Raw genomic sequence first — 19312 nt, 5'->3', positions numbered from 1 at the left:
CTATTATGGCAAGCAGGGAATAGGCTGTAACATGGGGGTAAGAAGGCTGGGACAGGGGCAAATACATCAGTGTCATGCATATACTTTTAACCCCTTCACTCCAAATGTGAGTTGGGGTTAATCAGCTGGTATAATACCTTTATTAAGGGCCTGATTAACCCCCCCCCATCGCCACAAACATATTAAGAGATTTTAAGAGTAAAATAAATGTATATTTATATAGTCACTCTTTCTACTTTTTCTATTCATGTAATTTGTTCTAATTTCAGATTTTTTAATATTGCTACAGTACCCACATAGTGCAGCCGCTAGAAGTCCTTTAAAGTTATGTTTTTGTTATAGTAATAGATCAACTCTTATGATATGAAATTAAGGCAATATCATAGTACAAAATTGTAAGGGGTAAGTGGCCCCAATTAACCAGTGCTACAGAGCATATGTGACCCACAGTAATTGTAAAGTAAATGTTTTTAACTGCGTTTTAAACCGGATCACTTGGTGTGGTATTGCATGCTTGAGGCTATATGCATTAAACCCCTAGATGGCACAAGGTATAACAGAGGTGTGCAGAGTTGTAAGTAGGGAGTGTTTGGACCCCCCCTTGACCTCTGCAATTTCCCTGAATTGAATAATCTTGTATGCCTGGGGTGGCTCTCATTTAAGCAGCAGGTTTACTCACATGCGGTTTGAACGCCGGTTCTGTGTGCTCCATGGCTGACAAGGGATGCAGAGAAGGTGTACCTGTTCCGGTTTGGAAGGGGTGTTTCAGCGGGCACCACGAGGCAGAAAAAACGTAGCAACTGCTGGACTGTGCTGTGAAGTGTCCTTTATTGAAGCATGGTTAAAAAGAGGGGGGGAAAAGGATGCCCCTGCACCTCTAACGCGTTTCACCCAAGCATGGGTGAATTTTTTCATTAAATAAACTAAGTTTATATAATTGTTAATTATACCTTTTTTTAGCCTAGATTATAAAGTTAAGGGGATTTTTTCCATTTATGGACTATAGAACACTAATACTATACCAAAGAAAGGATTATTATGCATACAATTCTTGTATAAAATACAATTTGATCCAAGTGTAATCAATTATTACCTAACATCAATTCAATACCACACTGGATACTATGGCTTCTTCAGAGAATGAGGCTATTTGTGATATGAATGCAAAACCAGCACCATATGTTGCACTTTGCTCTGATAACGCAAGACGCTCCAGACAAGCTGCGTTCATTTTCAATGACTCTAAGGACATTAAATGTGATGACAAAATGAATTTATCATTATATTTTGTGACATTAGAAAAGCTATTGAGTCAGAAAATTAAGCTATGGTGGGAGATAACATCTCTGGAAAACTACATATTAACCAAACATATCCCTAGAGGATTAAGAATAAAGAAAACACCATCATTTGGTTTCATTAGTAGAGATTTTGAAGAAAAGTGGACCAAAATATTAGACTCATGCTCACTTCAACTAATGGAGCTTATCATACATACTAAAACAACTGAAAAGAATTTGTTGGTATATATTAAAAAACTCCAAAACCAACTGGACATGTTTGAAGATTTGCCTAACTTCGCCACTAACGATAATTTGTTATATCCAAATATCTCCAAACTTGATAAAGAAATTATGGAGAAGAAACAAATTAAGTTTGATAGGGATCGCTTGGACTATGAGCGTGGCCAAATATACATCTGGCAAAAAAACCCTCGTCCAATACGAAATCCCAACGCTCCCAATAAAGCTAAAAAAACAAATCAAAAAAATCAACATCATGCACAAGGTTCCAAAGAGAAATCTACTTCAAAACCCTCTATACTTAAAAAGAGAACAGGAGACCAATCAAGTTTTTCAGACGCCTCGGATAGTGATTACCGGTCACATGGAGTGTCTTTTTCCACCAGACATACATCTAACCAAGGTGAATATAGCAGTGATTATGATTCAGAATATGGACATGGATCTAAAAGTGAGCAAAGATCTACACCATCATTGTTTTCCCAATCAAAAAACGACCAAGGACTAGGCGCTCTAAGGGACGAGGGCGCAGTCTCAAAAAGAAAAAAATACACATGAGCTCTGAAAATAATGTCATTAACATCTCTGGGATACCTCTTTCTGTGAATGAACTGTCTTTACTAAACAAAGGACTGAATTTCGCTCCCATGGAAAACTTTAGATTGTTCAATACTATAATAGATTTACAATGCTTCATTAGAAAATTAGTATTGAAAAAGTTTTTTCATAAAGATGATGCGATTATAACTGATGATGTAACTAATTCTACCCTTGTTATGTTTCAGGATTCTGAGTCAACAAATGACGGTTTAACATCATTCACCGAGCTATGTACCCTTCAAGACATGAACAGTCTTCTAGATGAACAGACTACAGAGGAGGAGGAGACATCAGTGTCCTCCTTCCTGGTAGGTTCTAGAGACTCAGGCTTAAAGACACGCTCAACCTTCTATCCCTCTCACATCAAAGGCCCACACATAGCCACGTTTGAGAAACTAGTCGAGAGAGACTTACTACTATTAGAAAAAGGTTACAAATTCACCCCCCATGTCGGCAACAATATGTCCAAAAATGACAAGCTGAGTATTCGAAGCTTGATGACCAACAAAAATTTGGTCATAAAAAATGCCGACAAGGGGGGTGCTATTGTTGTACAAAGTAGTGTTAAATATCGATCAGAAGCACTAAAACAATTACATGACATTAAATCATATAAAACCCTCAAATCTGACCCAACTGATGTTTTTGCAAAACAGCTAAACAGTATCCTTGACTTTGGTGTTATCTTACAAGTGTTAAGCGAAAAAGAAAGAAGCTTCCTGTCCGTTCAAAACCCGGTTATCCCCATTTTTCACCATCTCCCAAAGATCCATAAATCGTTGGTCGACCCTCCTGGGCGACCAATTATATCTAGTATTGGATCTTTGGGAGATGGATTATCCAGATACATCGATATTTTTTTGCAACCACTGGTCCACAAACTTCCGTCATACCTACAGGATTCTACTGATTTATTAAATTCACTGTCTAAATTCACTTGGTCCCCTAACTATTTATGGGTCACTTTAGATGTTACATCACTTTACACAATTATTGATCACTCACAAGGCATTACAGCAGCACAATATTTTCTTAATCAATCACTGTTATCACCAGCACAAGTCACATTTATTTTAGAATCTATCTTATTTTTACTTACACACAACTATTTCCTTTTTGACAACACTTATTATTTACAGACACGAGGCACCGCAATGGGCACGTCATTTGCACCGTCCTATGCAAATTTGTTCATGGGATATTGGGAGCACAAACACATTTTTAGTCACACTAATTCTTTCCGTAAAAACATCACTTTCTATCGGAGATTTATCGACGATTTGTTTTTGATTTGGGAAGGTGACACTGGGTCCCTGACGGAATTTGTGGACCAGTTAAATAGGAATGATTACAACTTACACTTTACTTTTTTACATCATGAACAAAAGATCGAGTATCTTGATTTACTTTTATCTGTAGATTCATGTCAATCTATTCAATCTGACATCTACAGAAAACCAAATTCAAGAAATACGTTTCTTAAAGCCAACAGTGGTCACCCACGTCCTTTAATAAAAGGCATACCGAAGGCACAATTCCTAAGGTTGAAACGTATTTGCTCAACAGATGACTCCTTTGTAGAGCAATCTAAAGAATTAGCTTTGAGATTTTTCAAAAGGGGATACTGTAAAATGGACCTACAGGAAGCTTTTGATTATGCATTCCATACCCCACGTATTAAATTGTTGAAGAAAAAGATTAAAATAGATTGCAAAAAAGAATCAACGCCACTCTATTTTATTACACAACATAGTCGCCAAGCAAATAACATCCGCTCCATTATATTAAAACACTGGAACATCTTGTCATTGGACAATAAACTTAAGCCACATACTGAAAAGTTACCCAAATTTGTATTTAAAAAAGCCAAGACCATCTCCAATTATATATCACCAAGTATGTATACAAAACCACATACAAAAACTAAATGCTTTGTCCCTCCTATGGGTTTTTACAAATGTGGCTTTTGCAAAGTCTGTTCCTATGCAAAACCAATTAAAACAATCCAATCAAAGATAAATAAAAACAAAACCAAATTGAGGAGTTTTATTACGTGCAACACTAACCATGTAATATATCTCTTGTCATGTGGCTGTGGTATGGGCTATGTAGGGCGAACGATACGATCATTGAAACTCCGAATAATGGAGCACATTAGAAGTATTAAGAACAAAGATCAGAAGTTCCCTGTGGCACGACACTTCATGGAATGTCCCAAAGGAAATTTGGACCACCTTACATTCAGTGGTCTAGAACACATTCCACTCTCAGTCCGACGTGGAGATCGTCAGAACACTCTAAATAGAAAAGAGATGTTCTGGATCTTCACGTTAGATACCATGACACCTAGAGGTATCAATGTGGACTGGGAGATAAAACATTTTTTGTAGAACCATCCATTTCTTGCCACAGGGAGCCCTGTAAAATATGTGCTCCTGTTCGTGTAGTTTGCCCACATGGCCCATTAATATACTCCTTTTGAGTAAGTGATCACAATCAATATGATAAACGACAAAATGAATAATTTTATCTATTTGTAATGTTGGGTACCTAGCATTTACTTAAAATGTTGATACATCTTCCATTTGGTCCTTTTATATCATGTTTAATGAGGAATGCAAAATACCACATATATATATATTTTTTGCCCACTAAATCCATTCCATATGTTTACAATATATTGTTACAAATATGACAATATTTATTTCATCTTCTGGTCCTTTTCCCCTCTTTTCCTCCTTCCCCCCCCCTTTTTTTCTCCCCCTTCTACCCCTCCCCCCCCTTCCCCCCCCCCTTCCCCCCCCCTCTCCCCACACCCCTTCCTTTTCCTTCTCCACCTCCCTTCTCCATTCTTGTCCTACCCTTCCCTTTCCCATTCCTTTAACACATATATCATTAATCATGAGATCTGAAAAGTTCACACTTGTATGTTCAGTAAACTATATTGATAGCATGTTCAATTATGCAATGTCTTGCTGGTCTTGTTATTATATCCCATACAATTGCATTTATATATACTTGATAATTTTAAAGTGCAACTGAGTATGCTCTGATCAAGCAAATTGTTCTAATTATGAATTGTAATAATAACAATATAAATGTACTAAATGTATGTTTTACATCAATTAGATATTGGAAATCTCCATTACCCCTGCCATTACTTGTTTTTATTTTAATTATTATCACTATATTTTTTTCATCTATTTTTTTCATTTGTTGCTTTCTATTATGACATATACATTATGAAATTTATCTTTGTATTTATTTAGATTTCATTAAGGTTTATATTTGATTAATAATATGAATTATATTGTTTTTGATGTTTAAATGTAGATTGCTTAAAATGTTTGTTTTCATTTCTTTTGTTTTTAACCTTTTAGTCCCTATTGGCATGTCACTGAAGCCCATGGGTGCCGGGTGAATGTCATTCAGCTATGACTCAGTATTCCATCATGCAGCCTGCTGTGTGTGTGGTGTAGGCTCACTGGCAGACAGGCACCATAGGTGGCGCACTTGCGCTATGTGTGAGTGTCTTCAAGCCATGAAAACAAAAAGAAAACAGCGCACAACGCCAAATAGTGAAGCAAGTAATAAAAATGTATTGCAATAATATTGGGGTATAAAATCTGCGTACATCAAATAAAGAATACATAAGCATTTAGTGTATATCACACTTGTTACCACTCCAGGATTGTAGACAGGGGAATCTGGTACTCAGCTTTCTCTGCAGGAGCCTCTGTGGTGGTTGTGGGGCACAGGATCCCTCATACACTCTTTGTCCAGCTTGAAGCTGCTTTCAAGGGAGTTCCTTAGCAGCAGTCTGGCTCAACTGCAGGTTCAAGCACTCACTGAAACAAAGTCTCAGGCGGCAGTATGCCTCTTCCAGGGGTTTTTCTTCTTTTCTTACAATCCTCCGTTTGCAGCAGTGACAGGGCAGTTCAGAGCCGGTGGAGAGGCTCAGCAGACACTTCCGCAATTGTATGCACCTGCACGGCGTGCCACGATGTCGCTCCGTCACGTGGTGTAGCGGGGTGATGTCACAGTTCCCGTGGCAATAAGGAAGGAGCAGGAGAAAGTCCTTCAGAGTCTCTACAGCGGCGCAAAAACCGCTTCAATCAGCAAAAAAACCCCAAATGGTATTGAATACAATGCAGATACAGGGGATAATAAAAAACAATAAATTGGCATAAACTAAATACATCCAACGCGTTTCGTACATCTAAGTACTTCTTCAGGGAAGCGCGTTGGATGTATTTAGTTTATGCCAATTTATTGTTTTTTATTATCCCCTGTATCTGCATTGTATTCAATACCATTTGGGGTTTTTTTGCTGATTGAAGCGGTTTTTGCGCCGCTGTAGAGACTCTGAAGGACTTTCTCCTGCTCCTTCCTTATTGCCACGGGAACTGTGACGTCACCCCGCTACACCACGTGACGGAGCGACATCGTGGCACGCCGTGCAGGTGCATACAATTGCGGAAGTGTCTGCTGAGCCTCTCCACCGGCTCTGAACTGCCCTGTCACTGCTGCAAACGGAGGATTGTAAGAAAAGAAGAAAAACCCCTGGAAGAGGCATACTGCCGCCTGAGACTTTGTTTCAGTGAGTGCTTGAACCTGCAGTTGAGCCAGACTGCTGCTAAGGAACTCCCTTGAAAGCAGCTTCCAGCTGGACAAAGAGTGTATGAGGGATCCTGTGCCCCACAACCACCACAGAGGCTCCTGCAGAGAAAGCTGAGTACCAGATTCCCCTGTCTACAATCCTGGAGTGGTAACAAGTGTGATATACACTAAATGCTTATGTATTCTTTATTTGATGTACGCAGATTTTATACCCCAATATTATTGCAATACATTTTTATTACTTGCTTCACTATTTGGCGTTGTGCGCTGTTTTCTTTTTGTTTCCATTTCTTAGAGTGTGTGGGGTGCTGAGCCACCCCCAATGTTTATAGCAGCAGACGCCCTTATCAACCACACGGTTATGATATAATTTATTATATAATCACTTATTCACTTGGTATTGTGGTTTATATAGTCTATATATGGTTTAGTCACTGCACTTTAATTAGTTATAAGTAGGAGTTAGATAGTAGCGCACAGTTTATTTTTGTTTGTTCACTTCAAGCCATGAGCCTGGCAGTCTATCATACAGCATGCAGCATACTCAGAGCCCATTTGCTGTGTGACGTCACTTCCGGTTCACATCCGGTATATCAGAGGCCTGCACACGGGTAATGTTACTCTTTGAAAAAGCCCATGCTTGGGTGAAACGCGTTAGAGGTGCAGGGGCATCCTTTTCCCCCCCTCTTTTTAACCATGCTTCAATAAAGGACACTTCACAGCACAGTCCAGCAGTTGCTACGTTTTTTCTGCCTCGTGGTGCCCGCTGAAACACCCCTTCCAAACCGGAACAGGTACACCTTCTCCGCAATATCATAGTAGCCCAAGTGTCCAGCTAGTCATAATCAACCCATGACTAGCTGGCCACTTGTACTACTGTTAGGCTTTTACATTATTACATAACCCTGTGGTATAACAGTGTGATATTTCCCTACCTACTCCTCACCCCCGCAATTGCATTGCTTGTGCAGGTTAGCACCAATTTCTGAGTTAAAGCTTATTTTATGTCTAGATTTTTCTACCGTGTCGAGAACACGTTTTCTTATCACAACTCATTTTTTTAAATCCAAAATACGACACTATTTGTTAAACTTTAACGCATGGTGTTAATTTTATCATTAACAAAATTACAGTATTGGGCCAATTATAAGGCAATGTTTTTATTAATAAAGTTAAATTGAAAAGTACATCCTCGCCTTATAATCATTCCAGCCCACATTGCGAGCAATTAGTAGTCGCATGTATGAGGTAGGAGGATAAAATAGAGGAAGTTCCACCTTGGTGGCTCGAGGCAGCCATGTTGCTTGTGACAGGAAGGTCAAACAAAGAGATAGTGACACAGAGAGACAGACAGAGAGAGAGAGAGAGAGACAGAGAGACAACAAAATTAATTTTCTTACCCCATAATGGCCGGGGCAGTACCATCAGGCTTGGTATCATCTAATGTGATTCCAATTGGAGCATTGTCATCTTCAATGATCATACACCCACAATAATCTTTAGAGAAAAGAACAATTAAATATGTGCAAAGTTACGCCTAATTGATAAAAACATTTTCCAACAAACAGGGTAGTGTAAAAAATAGAGAACAGAAATGTAATATCAGGGTTACACCATTTGTAAATAGTTAAAATAAGGGAAATTTTAAACCTTTATATTTTTATGTCTTCTGAATATAAACTTTAGTTGTATGAAAGATTATAATTATATCTCCAATATGGTTCAGTTGTTCTGTGTTTTCTTTCCCCGATGGGGTGATGATGTCATCAGTCATGCACTGAAATAAATGGAATTTTATTTTTAATCACCACCTGGCTCCCTGGCTGTGCGCTATTTGCTCTTTTCTCACAATATAATTCAGTTGAAAACACTTTGCTAACGTATTCCAAACTCTGGAGAGTAATAAAACAAAGGTATAAATCTCACTGTATGAGCAGCTGGATGGTATTTACAAACAAGCTTGATACATTTCCATTGTTGAAATCACCGGTTACAGTAATATACACTTATATGACAATTACATTTTGTTTTTCTCAAATATTACTCATTTCGTTAAATGAAATTCAGCTCACTAAAATATATAAAGCACAATAAGTTGCATAGCAAAATGGTACTGGTTGATTTAAAAGGTTATGCAGCACTTGGGTTAATTTATTTTTAAAGTGTGTGGTAATTGAAGCCTGTAACTTTTTCCCCCCTTTCTCCTGCCTGAGGCAGAGTGGGTGTGGTTAGTTGATTGCTAACCTAACACATCTGCAGTGGGTATCCATATTTAAACAGAGGCGTCTAACGAATTCCGAGCTTGCGTATACTGATCTGTGTGGTTGATTTCAAGTGCTGGTTGTTTGAAGTGTACAGTTAGATACAGAAGCAGTTTGAACAAGGAAGCGTTAAACAAGGTATAGTATATTAGAGTACGCTTTATTGTTAATAATTAGAAACTTCATAGTTGCTATAATGAGCAGGATTGAAAATGCCACTCAATGCACATCTTGCCACATGTATGTGCACTTGGAGCAGCTGTTCCAAGTAGCATACCGCTGTGAGAAGTGTGAGCGGGTGGTCTCTTTAGAGTCAGAGATTGCTGATCTGAAGAGGCAACTTGCAATATTGAGGGACATTGGCAATCTTTAAAGGGGTTTAAAGCTCACTGAGCAGGCCCTTGCTTCGACAAGTGGTGCAGATGGTAGGGCTGTTAGTGAGGAGCAGGTAGGTAGCTTGGTTGCTGTTAGTGAAGAGCAGGTAAGTAGCTGGGTAACAGTTAGAAGGGGAAGCAGGGGCAATAGGGAGAGGCAGGTCATTTCTAAGCTGACCCATCCCAATAGATTTGCCATATTGAGAGAAAAGATATTGGGAGTGTCAGGACAGAAATGGTAAGGCTGGGGGAGACTGATTCCTCTAGCAGCCAGGGGAATAGTTCCTCCAGCACAGAGGGGACTCAGGATGCTCAGATACCAAGAAAGATTGTGGTGGTAGGTGACTTCATTATTAGGAAGGTAGATAGCGCAATCTGTTGCCATGACCGCATGAACAAAACAGTTTGTTGTCTCCCGGGTGCGGCACATTGCGGATCGGGTAGACAGATTGTTGGGGGGGAGGGTGTGGCTGGAATTGACCCTGCGGTTTTGGTACATGTTGGCACCAATGACAAAGTTAGAGAAAGCAGGAGGGTCCTAAAAAATTATTTCAGGGATCTAGGCCAAAAAGCTTAAGGCAAAGATCTCCAAGGTAGTATTTTCTGAAATACTACCAGTGCCATGCACTACTGCAGGAAGACAGTCAGAGATTAGGGAGGTTAATGCATGGCTAAGACAGTGGTGTAGGGAGGAGGGTTTTGGGTTTTTAGAGCACTGGGACTCCTTTTCTCAATGAAGAGGGATCTTCTGTGCTAGGGGGGAGAATGTTAAAAAGGGTGGAGGAGAGTTTAAACTAGGATGGAGGGGGGAGGGAAATGAAACAGATAAACTAAATACAATAGAAGAGGAAACACGGGGTTTTGGAGGTAGAATGTGGGCAAGTGCGAGGTTGACAAGCAGTGAGTCACCAATTGTACATAGAGATAATACTAGAAAACTTCTAAAGACTAAACCAAGTTGGCGCAGAAAGGAAGAAGCAGATAAGATAATAGTACAATGTGCAAATAAACCCAGTGATATGGATCCACGCACCTGAGGAGTTCCACATATGGAGTGACAGTATTATGTGTTTTCAGTGCTATGCATCAATGGGTTTATTTGCACATTGCACTGTTTGCGCTACAAGCACTTTTTGGTTCAGGTTTATGTAATTGCGGTTTGGGGAAACCGCAGGTGTTCAGGCAGCAGCTTGATTTTATCACAATATTTGTTGCGCTTTATTAACCCTTTATCTGTCACAAGATAATAGTACAGGCTGAAAAAACCTGAAATGCATGCTTGCTATGCTAGAAGCCTGCCAGATAAAATGGGGGAGCTTGAATTAATAGCTGCAAGGGAGCAGTATGATATCATAGGCATTACTGAAACATGGTGGGATAAAACTCATGAATGGGCAGTTAATTTAGAGGGTTATTCCCTTTTTCGGAAGGATAGAGAAAATAGAAGAGGAGGTGGAGTATGTTTATATGTTAAACTGGATCTAAAGCCTATATTAAGAGAAGATGTTTATGAAGGGAATGATGAAAATGTAGAGACGTTGTGGATAGAAATTAGCAGTGGAGGTAAAAGTATAAAGAAAATTTGTAGGGATATGCTATAAACCACCAAATATTGGTGAGATTGAGGAAGCTAAAATACTTTTGCAAATGAAGAAGGCATCAAAACTGGGTCATATTTGCATAATGGGTGATTTTAAGTATCCAGACATAGACTGGGGCATTGAGATTAGCATTAGAACAAAAGAAAACAGGTTTTTGGAGTGCTTAAAGACAATTATGTGACCCAAATAAGTGAGGAACCAACCAGAAGAGGGTCAATACTGGATTTGGTAATTTCAAACAATGTAGAAGTAATAACAAATATTCAAGTCCCTGGAACATTTGGGTAACAGTGATCATAACATGGTCTCATTTTAAATACATGGTCAAAAAACAGATTACTTGGGTTCAACAAAGACCTTAAACTTTAGAATGGCAGATTTTAATAAACTGATGGCTAATCTACAAGTAATACATTTGGGATTATGTTTTTGCAGGGAAAAATGTAGAAGATAAATGGGCAGTCTGTAAAAACATTGTTAGAAAAGCACACTTATCAGTGTATACTCTTGGGTAAGAAGTATAAAATAAATAAGTCAAAACCAATGTGGCTAAATAAACAGGTAGGGGAGGAAATGGACAAGAAGAGGAAGGTGTTTAGATTCTTTAAGTCAGAAGGGACCGTGGCATCGTATCAGAATTATAAGCAATGTAACAAAAATTGCAAAAGGACAATCACATTAGCAAAAATGGATAATGAAAAAAGGATTGCACTAGAAAGTAAGACCAACACTAAAAAGTTCTTTAAGTACCTTAATAACAAAAAAATGAGAAAACAAAGAATAGGACCCTTTCAGTGTGAAATGGGCAGGCAGATTATTGGAGATAAGGAAAAAGCATAGGTATTAAACAAATTCTTTGCCTCTGTGTTTAGCAGAGAAGAATCAAATTTAATAGTAGTGCCGCAGGAGGAAGCCACAACCTCCATATTAATGAACAATTGGTTAACTGAGGAAGAAATTCATAGTGGCTTGAAAAAATTAAAGTAAATAAGGCACCTGGCCCCGATGGTATACATGCAAGAGTTCTCAAGGAGTTAAGCTCAGTAATAGCCAAACCATTATATTTAATATTCACAGGCTCAGTACCACAAGATTGGCGTAAAGCAGATGTGGTGCCTATATTTAAAAAGGGAGCTAGATCACAACCGGGGAATTACAGACCTGTAAGCCTGACTTCAATAGTGGGGAAACTACTTGAAGGTTTAATACGGGATAATATTCAGGAATACCTAATGGAAAACAAAATCATTAGTAATAGTCAGCATGGATTTATGAAGGATAGATCATGCCAAACTAACCTTATTTGTTTCTTTGAGGAGGTAAGTAAGAATTTAGACCAGGGTAATAAAGTTGATGTGGTCTACTTAGATTTTGCAAAAGCTTTTGATACGGTTCCACACAAGAGGTTGGTGTACAAAATAAAGCAAATTGGACTCCGTAATAATGTATGCACCTGGATTGAAAACTGGTTGAAGGATAGACAACAGAGGGTTGTCATAAATGGAACTTTTTCAGGTTTGGCTAAAGTCGTGAGTGGAGTACCTCAGGGATCGGTACTGGGACCCTTGCTTTTTAACTTGTTTATTAATGACCTTGAGGTTGGCATCGAGAGCAAAGTCTACATCTTTGCTGATAATAAACAATACAGACCGGCGCCAATTAGTCCAGGGTGATACTAATGTCCAGCACTGACAGAGTCTTAGAATAGTCTTGTTTTTCCAACCTGTCTTGGAGTTGGTGTCACCTGGCAGCCTAAGTTTATTACTATATATTAATTCATTTTATTGTGTGCACTATCACATTATATTACCATTGTCACTGCACAAGATTTTTTAGCGCTATATACACCCATTTTTTTCTCACATCTTTGCTGATGATACTAAATTGTGTAAGGTAGTAGAATCAGAGCAGGATGTAATTTCTCTCCAGAAGGACTTGGAGAGACTGGAAACATGGGCAGGTAAATGACAGATGAGGTTTAATACAGATAAATGTAAGGTTATGCATTTGGGATGCAAGAATAAAAAGGCAAATTACAAATTAAATGGGGATAAATTGGTGGAATCCTTGATGGAGAAGGATGTAGGAGTGCTTGTAGACAGCAGGCTTAGCAATAGTGCTCAAAGTCATGCAGTAGCTGCAAAGGCAAACAAGATCTTATCTTGCATTAAATGGGCAATGGATGGAAGGGAAGTAAACATAATTATGCCCCTTTACAAAGCATTAGTAAGATCACACCTTGAATATGGAGTACAATTTTGGGCACCAATCCTAAGAAAAGACATTATGGAACTAGAGAGAGTGCAGAGAAGAGCCACAAAATTAATAAAGGGGATGAACAATCTATCTTATGAGGAGATGCTAGCTGAGTTAGATTTATTTACATTAGAAAAGAGGCGTCTAAGAGGGGATATGATAACTATATACAAATATATTCAGGGACAGTACAAGGAGCTTTAAAATGAACTATTCATCACAAGGGCAGTACAAATGACTTGGGGGCATCCCTTTAGGTTGGAGGAAAGGAAATTTCACCAGCAATAAAGGAAAAGGGTTCTTTACAGTAGGGCAGTTAAAATGTGGAATTCATTACCCATGTAGACTGTGATGGCAGATACAATACATTTGTTCAAAAAAAGGTTGGACATCTTTTTAGAAAGGAAAGGTATACAGGGATATATCAAATAAGTAAACGTGAAGAATGTTGGTCCAGTGATTCATCCGATTGCCAATTCTTGGAGTCAGGAAGGAATTTATTTTTCCCTTTAATGGGTTTTTTTTGTTTGCCTTCCTCTGGATCAATAAGTAAGTATAGATATAGGATAAAGTATCTGTTGTCTAAATTTAGTATAGGTTGAACTTTATGGACGTACGTCTTTTTTCAACCTCATCTACTATGTAACTATGTAACCTACTCAACCAGATTTGCCCACATGATTAATGACTGTAAATAACTATTCATTGTAATGTATTTGAAAAAATGAAATGGCTCTATATATGCCTAGAAATACTGACAATGTCTCCCCAGATAACACAGATTATACCTGTATATCTCAGAAAAAAAACAGAATTTACACATGATTCTATGGAAAGGGTCTAAAACAACATAATATATCAGGGTCGTGCAAACTTTTTGCCACAGGGTCATGTGACCCACAGCGTCATTAGATGTGTGTGACATCATGTCACATGAGCCCGCGGCATCATTTGACGCCGCATTGCCATGGAAACGAGTGATGCCGGCAGAGTCCATTTAAGTTTTAGAGTTGCAGTAGCCTCACGCGATCCCCAGGCATTAAATTTAAATGCCTCGGGGAAGAGCGTGGGGCCTCTGCAACCGCCCGCGCCCACCCAGACAAATCCAGCACCCCCCTGGGGGGCGTGCCCCCCACTTTGCGCACTGCTGCAATATATCATATCAAAGAGAGCAATAAAGGCTGCTACAGTATGTCTACTTTCTTAGGCAAATGTGGAGATTCTAATATGAGATAAGGAGATTCCCAAGTATAATTTTATAGCCTAAACAGGGAAAAAGAGACAGGTAACGCTGCTGAACAGGTAACCAAGTGTAATTAAAACAAAACAATGGAAGTATGTAACTTGATTTTGCCTTTTTGCCTCTGTGATGGCAATGAGGTCCTACCTACAGGTGCGCCGACGAGTATTCTAAAACTTGCCTTGGAAAATCTGGGGCTATCTCCAACAAGACCCAGGTACATGCTGGGTACATGCTGCAACATTTCAGTGACATTTCTGCAGACAGACTAATGGCCCATCGGATTAACACAGCGGGGGTCCCTGGCAGTCCCATTCAAACTGAATGGGACTGCCAGGGACCCCTGCTGTGTTAATCCGATTTTCCAAGGCAAGTTTTAGAATACTCGTCAGCGCACCTGTATGTACTGAAAATCAGATGGTTATTGAACTAGAAAATCAAATCACAGGAGTCACAGATCTTCAAAAAAGAAGTACATTTATGGTGCACACCCTGGGATATAAATATTTGACGTTTAATTAATCACTGAAATAAATGCAAATAACTAACAAATTGATAGTGACAATTTGAAGACATGCAAATGTAATATGGAAAAAACATAGGAGTGTGTGACTGGGGAGTGAAGTGTTTGTTGAGGAAAAATAATTGGTTCCATTTGTCTGAAGGACAGAGATGTATAAACTTTGGGTTATACTGTACGACATGCTTTTATAGGCTGATGCAAAATTGTGCAGCCCAAACACTTATTCAAATTGTCAGTCCCTAAAAAGAAGAACGTATATTTTCATAAATCACAGCACTGTGAAATGCAACATAACTAAATACTGAAGTTTAAAATCTCTGCAAATATTTCACTTCCAGATTCAATCAAAATATATTGTAATACGTTTCAGTAAGAAAACTACAAAAGTTGCAAAGAAATTATAAACGGTTTTGATATAAAGGTAAAGTCATTAACAGAGGTTTTATACACAAATGATTGTATTAACTCTTCCAGTGTCAAAATGTATGTTGTCACAACATAACAGACATTTTAGCAATATGGCTACAGTATGTGACTGGTACTGGAGAAATTACATGGCTATGACTCCTAGAAAAGGAAGTATTCTAAACAACATTGGGCCCTGCAGCACCAAAAAGAACCATCTCAGCAGCTTCCTTAGCATTAATATGAAAGATATATTAATGCAGAATCATGTTACAGTAACCATGGCAGGTTTTCCCCAACATCTCTGAACAGAGGAGGAAGCCACCACCTTCCATTCAGTTTATTAAAGAGCTGCCGTAGTGAATTGACTTAGACATAAGTAAAACCTTTATGACTCTCAAGGCAACATCACCTGGGTCACTAATGAGGCAACTCTTGTCATGTTCACCAAGCATCATAACCAGGGTCACCCAGAGGGTGGAGAGCATAGACTGGGGTCTGAGTGGGTCTGGGTTGTCCATCCACTTTTGGGATAACTTTTCTCCAGTGACTTTTCTGCTCTGGCATCTATCCTGAATGCTAACTTCTCTTCTCTCTCCTTCCTCTGAACCAGACAATCTTATATACAAACTCGCTTACTTCCCAGTTGCACTAACTCCTCTGATAGCCTATGGAGGAAATATCACACTGATGCTGATCTTATACATGAAAAATTTCTCCTTGTCGGTTTTAATTGTGCTTGGTACGAAATGCAGCAGAGGATTTTTTCACTTACCAGCTGCCTGATTATTGTTCAATAAAAAAAAAAATCTACAGTCTCTTCAGTCACGTCCTGCATTTCTTTGCTGTGCCTCGCTACTTTTCAAAAAAATTCTTGCTAAGGACAAACAAAACTACTCCTAACTCATCAACACTCACAAATCCAATCCATAACATATTTTCTCTGCCTATGGCTCCCTCCTTTCTTCTCCTCAAGCCATTGCCGATGACTTCAAAAGCAAGGTGGATGATATCCACCAAGATTCTTCTGTCCCTTCCCCTCTTCTCTGCTTCAACCTGTGCCCCCTTATTCCACTCTTTACTCCTTTTCTCCTGTTACAGATTTGGAAGTTTCTAAGTTAATTTTCTCTTCTTGATCTACAAAATGCCCTCTGGACCCCATTCCATCACATTTTATCAGAACACATAGTCCCCACTCCCACTCATATCTTCAATTCCTCCCTGTCCTGTAGCACTTCACCCATGCCGCGGTCACACCTGTTCTCAATCGCACCCCAGAACCAACATGCCTAACTACTACCCTGTATCCCACCAACCTTTTGCCTCCAAACTGCTAGAACATCTTGTCTTCTTAATTGTCATGCCCTGCAAAATCCAAACAGTAATTTTTCCCTACTTATCCTACTTGATTTCTGTTGTCTTCGATACTTCTCGAAGTAACTTCTCCTTTATATTCCACACTTTCTTGGTAACCGTAACCAAACTCTATCCTGGTTCTCATCATACTTCTCCCATAGTATATTTTTGGTGTCTATTGCTAATATGTCTTCGTCTTCTGTGATCTGTGTCTGTTGGTGTACCTATGGGCTCTGTTCTGGGACCTCTCGTTTTATCTCCCTACACACATCACTTGATGACCTCATCAACTCTTTTGACTTTAGGTATCCCCTAAATGTAGATGATACACAGATATATCTCTCCACCCCTAACCTCACACCTTCAAACCAATCCCAAGTCTTCAATTGCCTCCTGGCTAGATCCTCTTGGATGACGCTCCACCACCGCAAAACTTAATATGTGTGAAACTTTGCTCCTCATTGTGTATTTCCTCCTACATTCTGCCTAATATCCCCTTTTTCCATCACAGTAAATGGTACTAGCACCTATCTTGTCACCAAAGCACATTGCCTTGGTGTGATATTTGACTCCTCCCTTCCCTTCTCCATTCACATGCACAACACTGCTAAAATTTGTCACATCTTGCTCCATAACATTGCAAAGATCTGCCCTTTCCTCTGTTAACATACCGGTAAAACTCTATTGCATGCCCTTATCTTCTCCCTTCCAGATAATTGTAATATTCTGCAAACAAGCCTCCCTGCCTCACAACTTTTTCCTGTGCAAGCTATCCAAAATTCTGCTGCTTGAATAATTTTACTTTCAGAGCAGTTCCTGATCATCTTTTCCTTAAAACCCTCTCCTGGCTTGTCAATATTGCTGAGGTCTGTGGTAATCTTTCAACAAACGTTCCTATTACTCCATAAAGTGACCGTGAAGCCAAGATTCTACAGTCACTATGGTTACTGTAGAATCTTCATGACAAAACAAAAGAGGATTTGTTATCCAATCAGACAAGGGGCCTATGCAGAAATGTCCGATAAATCAGTTATCGGCAGACTTTCGTCAAAAAAGCCTACTGCTATTCTGTAAACGCCGATATTTTGGCGATACTAGAAATTGTTGACAAAAAAAATTTCCGAAAAAAAAGCCAAACGTGCTGCGATAAGCCACTTATTCCCACTTAACAGCAGTTTCTCAAACTCGCTCAATTCTAGTAGCCTCGATCAGCTTATCGAGTCTGATCGCCGCTCTAGAATTGAGATTTCTTCTCCGAATCGCCTAGCCAGAAAAAGTTGGCAAGAAGGTGGGGAGAAGCTGCCAAGAAGCGGTGAGACGGCACTTAGAAAAATGCATTTTTCCAGCATCGAATTGATGCCGGGAGACTCCAGAGCATTAATATCACCAATGGAGACCCCATGCATGAATCAGATGCATGAAAAATGCATTTACAGGCAACTTCATTAACTTAGCGGCTAACCGCTAAGGCAACGAAGGGGTTAACCACCAGTGCCATGCTTATTGTGGTTAGCTGGGGTGGGTGAAGGTGGCATTTGGCCCTTAGTGGGTGTTTAAGCCTTGCGGGGGGCTTGCAGGTGGACTTAACCCATCCATTACCTTAGCGAATAACAGCCGCTACCAAAACGGTAGGCCTAAACACCCTTCCTTGGGGCTAATACCCCCTTCACCCACCACCGCTACCCACAATACGAAAAAAATACACACAACAGCCCTACTAGCCACCTCCTAGACCGCCAAAAAGAATTACAATATTTAAAAAACAACATTACACAACCCACCCCCAGTGCCCACATTTAAAACCATTATTTTTTTTTAGACACAGGATTAATACCACAGGCCGGCATTGATTCCTGGGTGGCCCCCACAGGTGTCTGCACCCTGGGGTTTCCCACGGGTGTCTGGGACCCTTGTATGGTTCCCGTGGTCGTCTGGGGGTCCTCAGGTGTTCCCTGTGGCCAGCCGTGTGTACTCGGGTGGTCCCCGCTGGCCTGCGGTACCATTCCTGTATTTAAAAAAACAAATAATAGATTATTTGCCCCTCATTAAACAAAACATTAGCCAGCCAGCATAAATAAAGTCAATAAAAATTGTTCCACTTACCCCTGCCAACATGATGGGCGTCCTCATCAGCAAACTGCAGGGCCATGTCCTCTGATGCCAGCAATACATACATTTTTTTTATTATGTATGCTTTCTGGCAACGGAGGACATGGCCCTGCAGTATGCTGATGAGGATGCCCTTCATGTTGGCAGGGGTAAGTAGAACGGTTTTTATTTACTTTATTTATGCTGGCTGGCTATTTGTGTTTAACAATGGGCAAATAATCTATTAGCCATATCTGGAGAATAGTTATTTTGCACATTACTGTTCTGTATGTGTTTGGTGGAATGATACCGCAGGCCAGCGGGGACCCACGGGACCACCTGAGGACCCACGGACGCCCACGGGGACCACCTGAGAACCACCGGATACTTGCAGAGACCACTTGGGGACCCCTGTGGGCCCACGGACACGCACGAGAACCACGGAGCCTAGCGGGGATCACCCTA

General features: G+C 39.8%; 1 protein-coding gene across 1 annotated transcript in view; it reads right to left on the bottom strand.

The window, feature by feature from the left end:
- LOC142489262 (amine oxidase [flavin-containing] A-like) overlaps positions 1 to 19312 on the bottom strand; it is a 182786-nt gene that overhangs the window by 27520 nt on the left and 135954 nt on the right. Inside the window, exon 9 of the mRNA XM_075589722.1 lies at positions 8144 to 8240. Within this exon, the coding sequence (XP_075445837.1) occupies positions 8144 to 8240 (97 nt within the window). The remainder of the gene's footprint in view (positions 1 to 8143; positions 8241 to 19312) is intronic.

Source organism: Ascaphus truei, chromosome 3 (genome assembly GCF_040206685.1).
Source record: "Ascaphus truei isolate aAscTru1 chromosome 3, aAscTru1.hap1, whole genome shotgun sequence".
NCBI lineage: Eukaryota > Metazoa > Chordata > Amphibia > Anura > Ascaphidae > Ascaphus > Ascaphus truei.
Note: the sequence above shows the minus strand (reverse complement) of the source record. Positions and strands in the feature narration are given on the sequence as shown.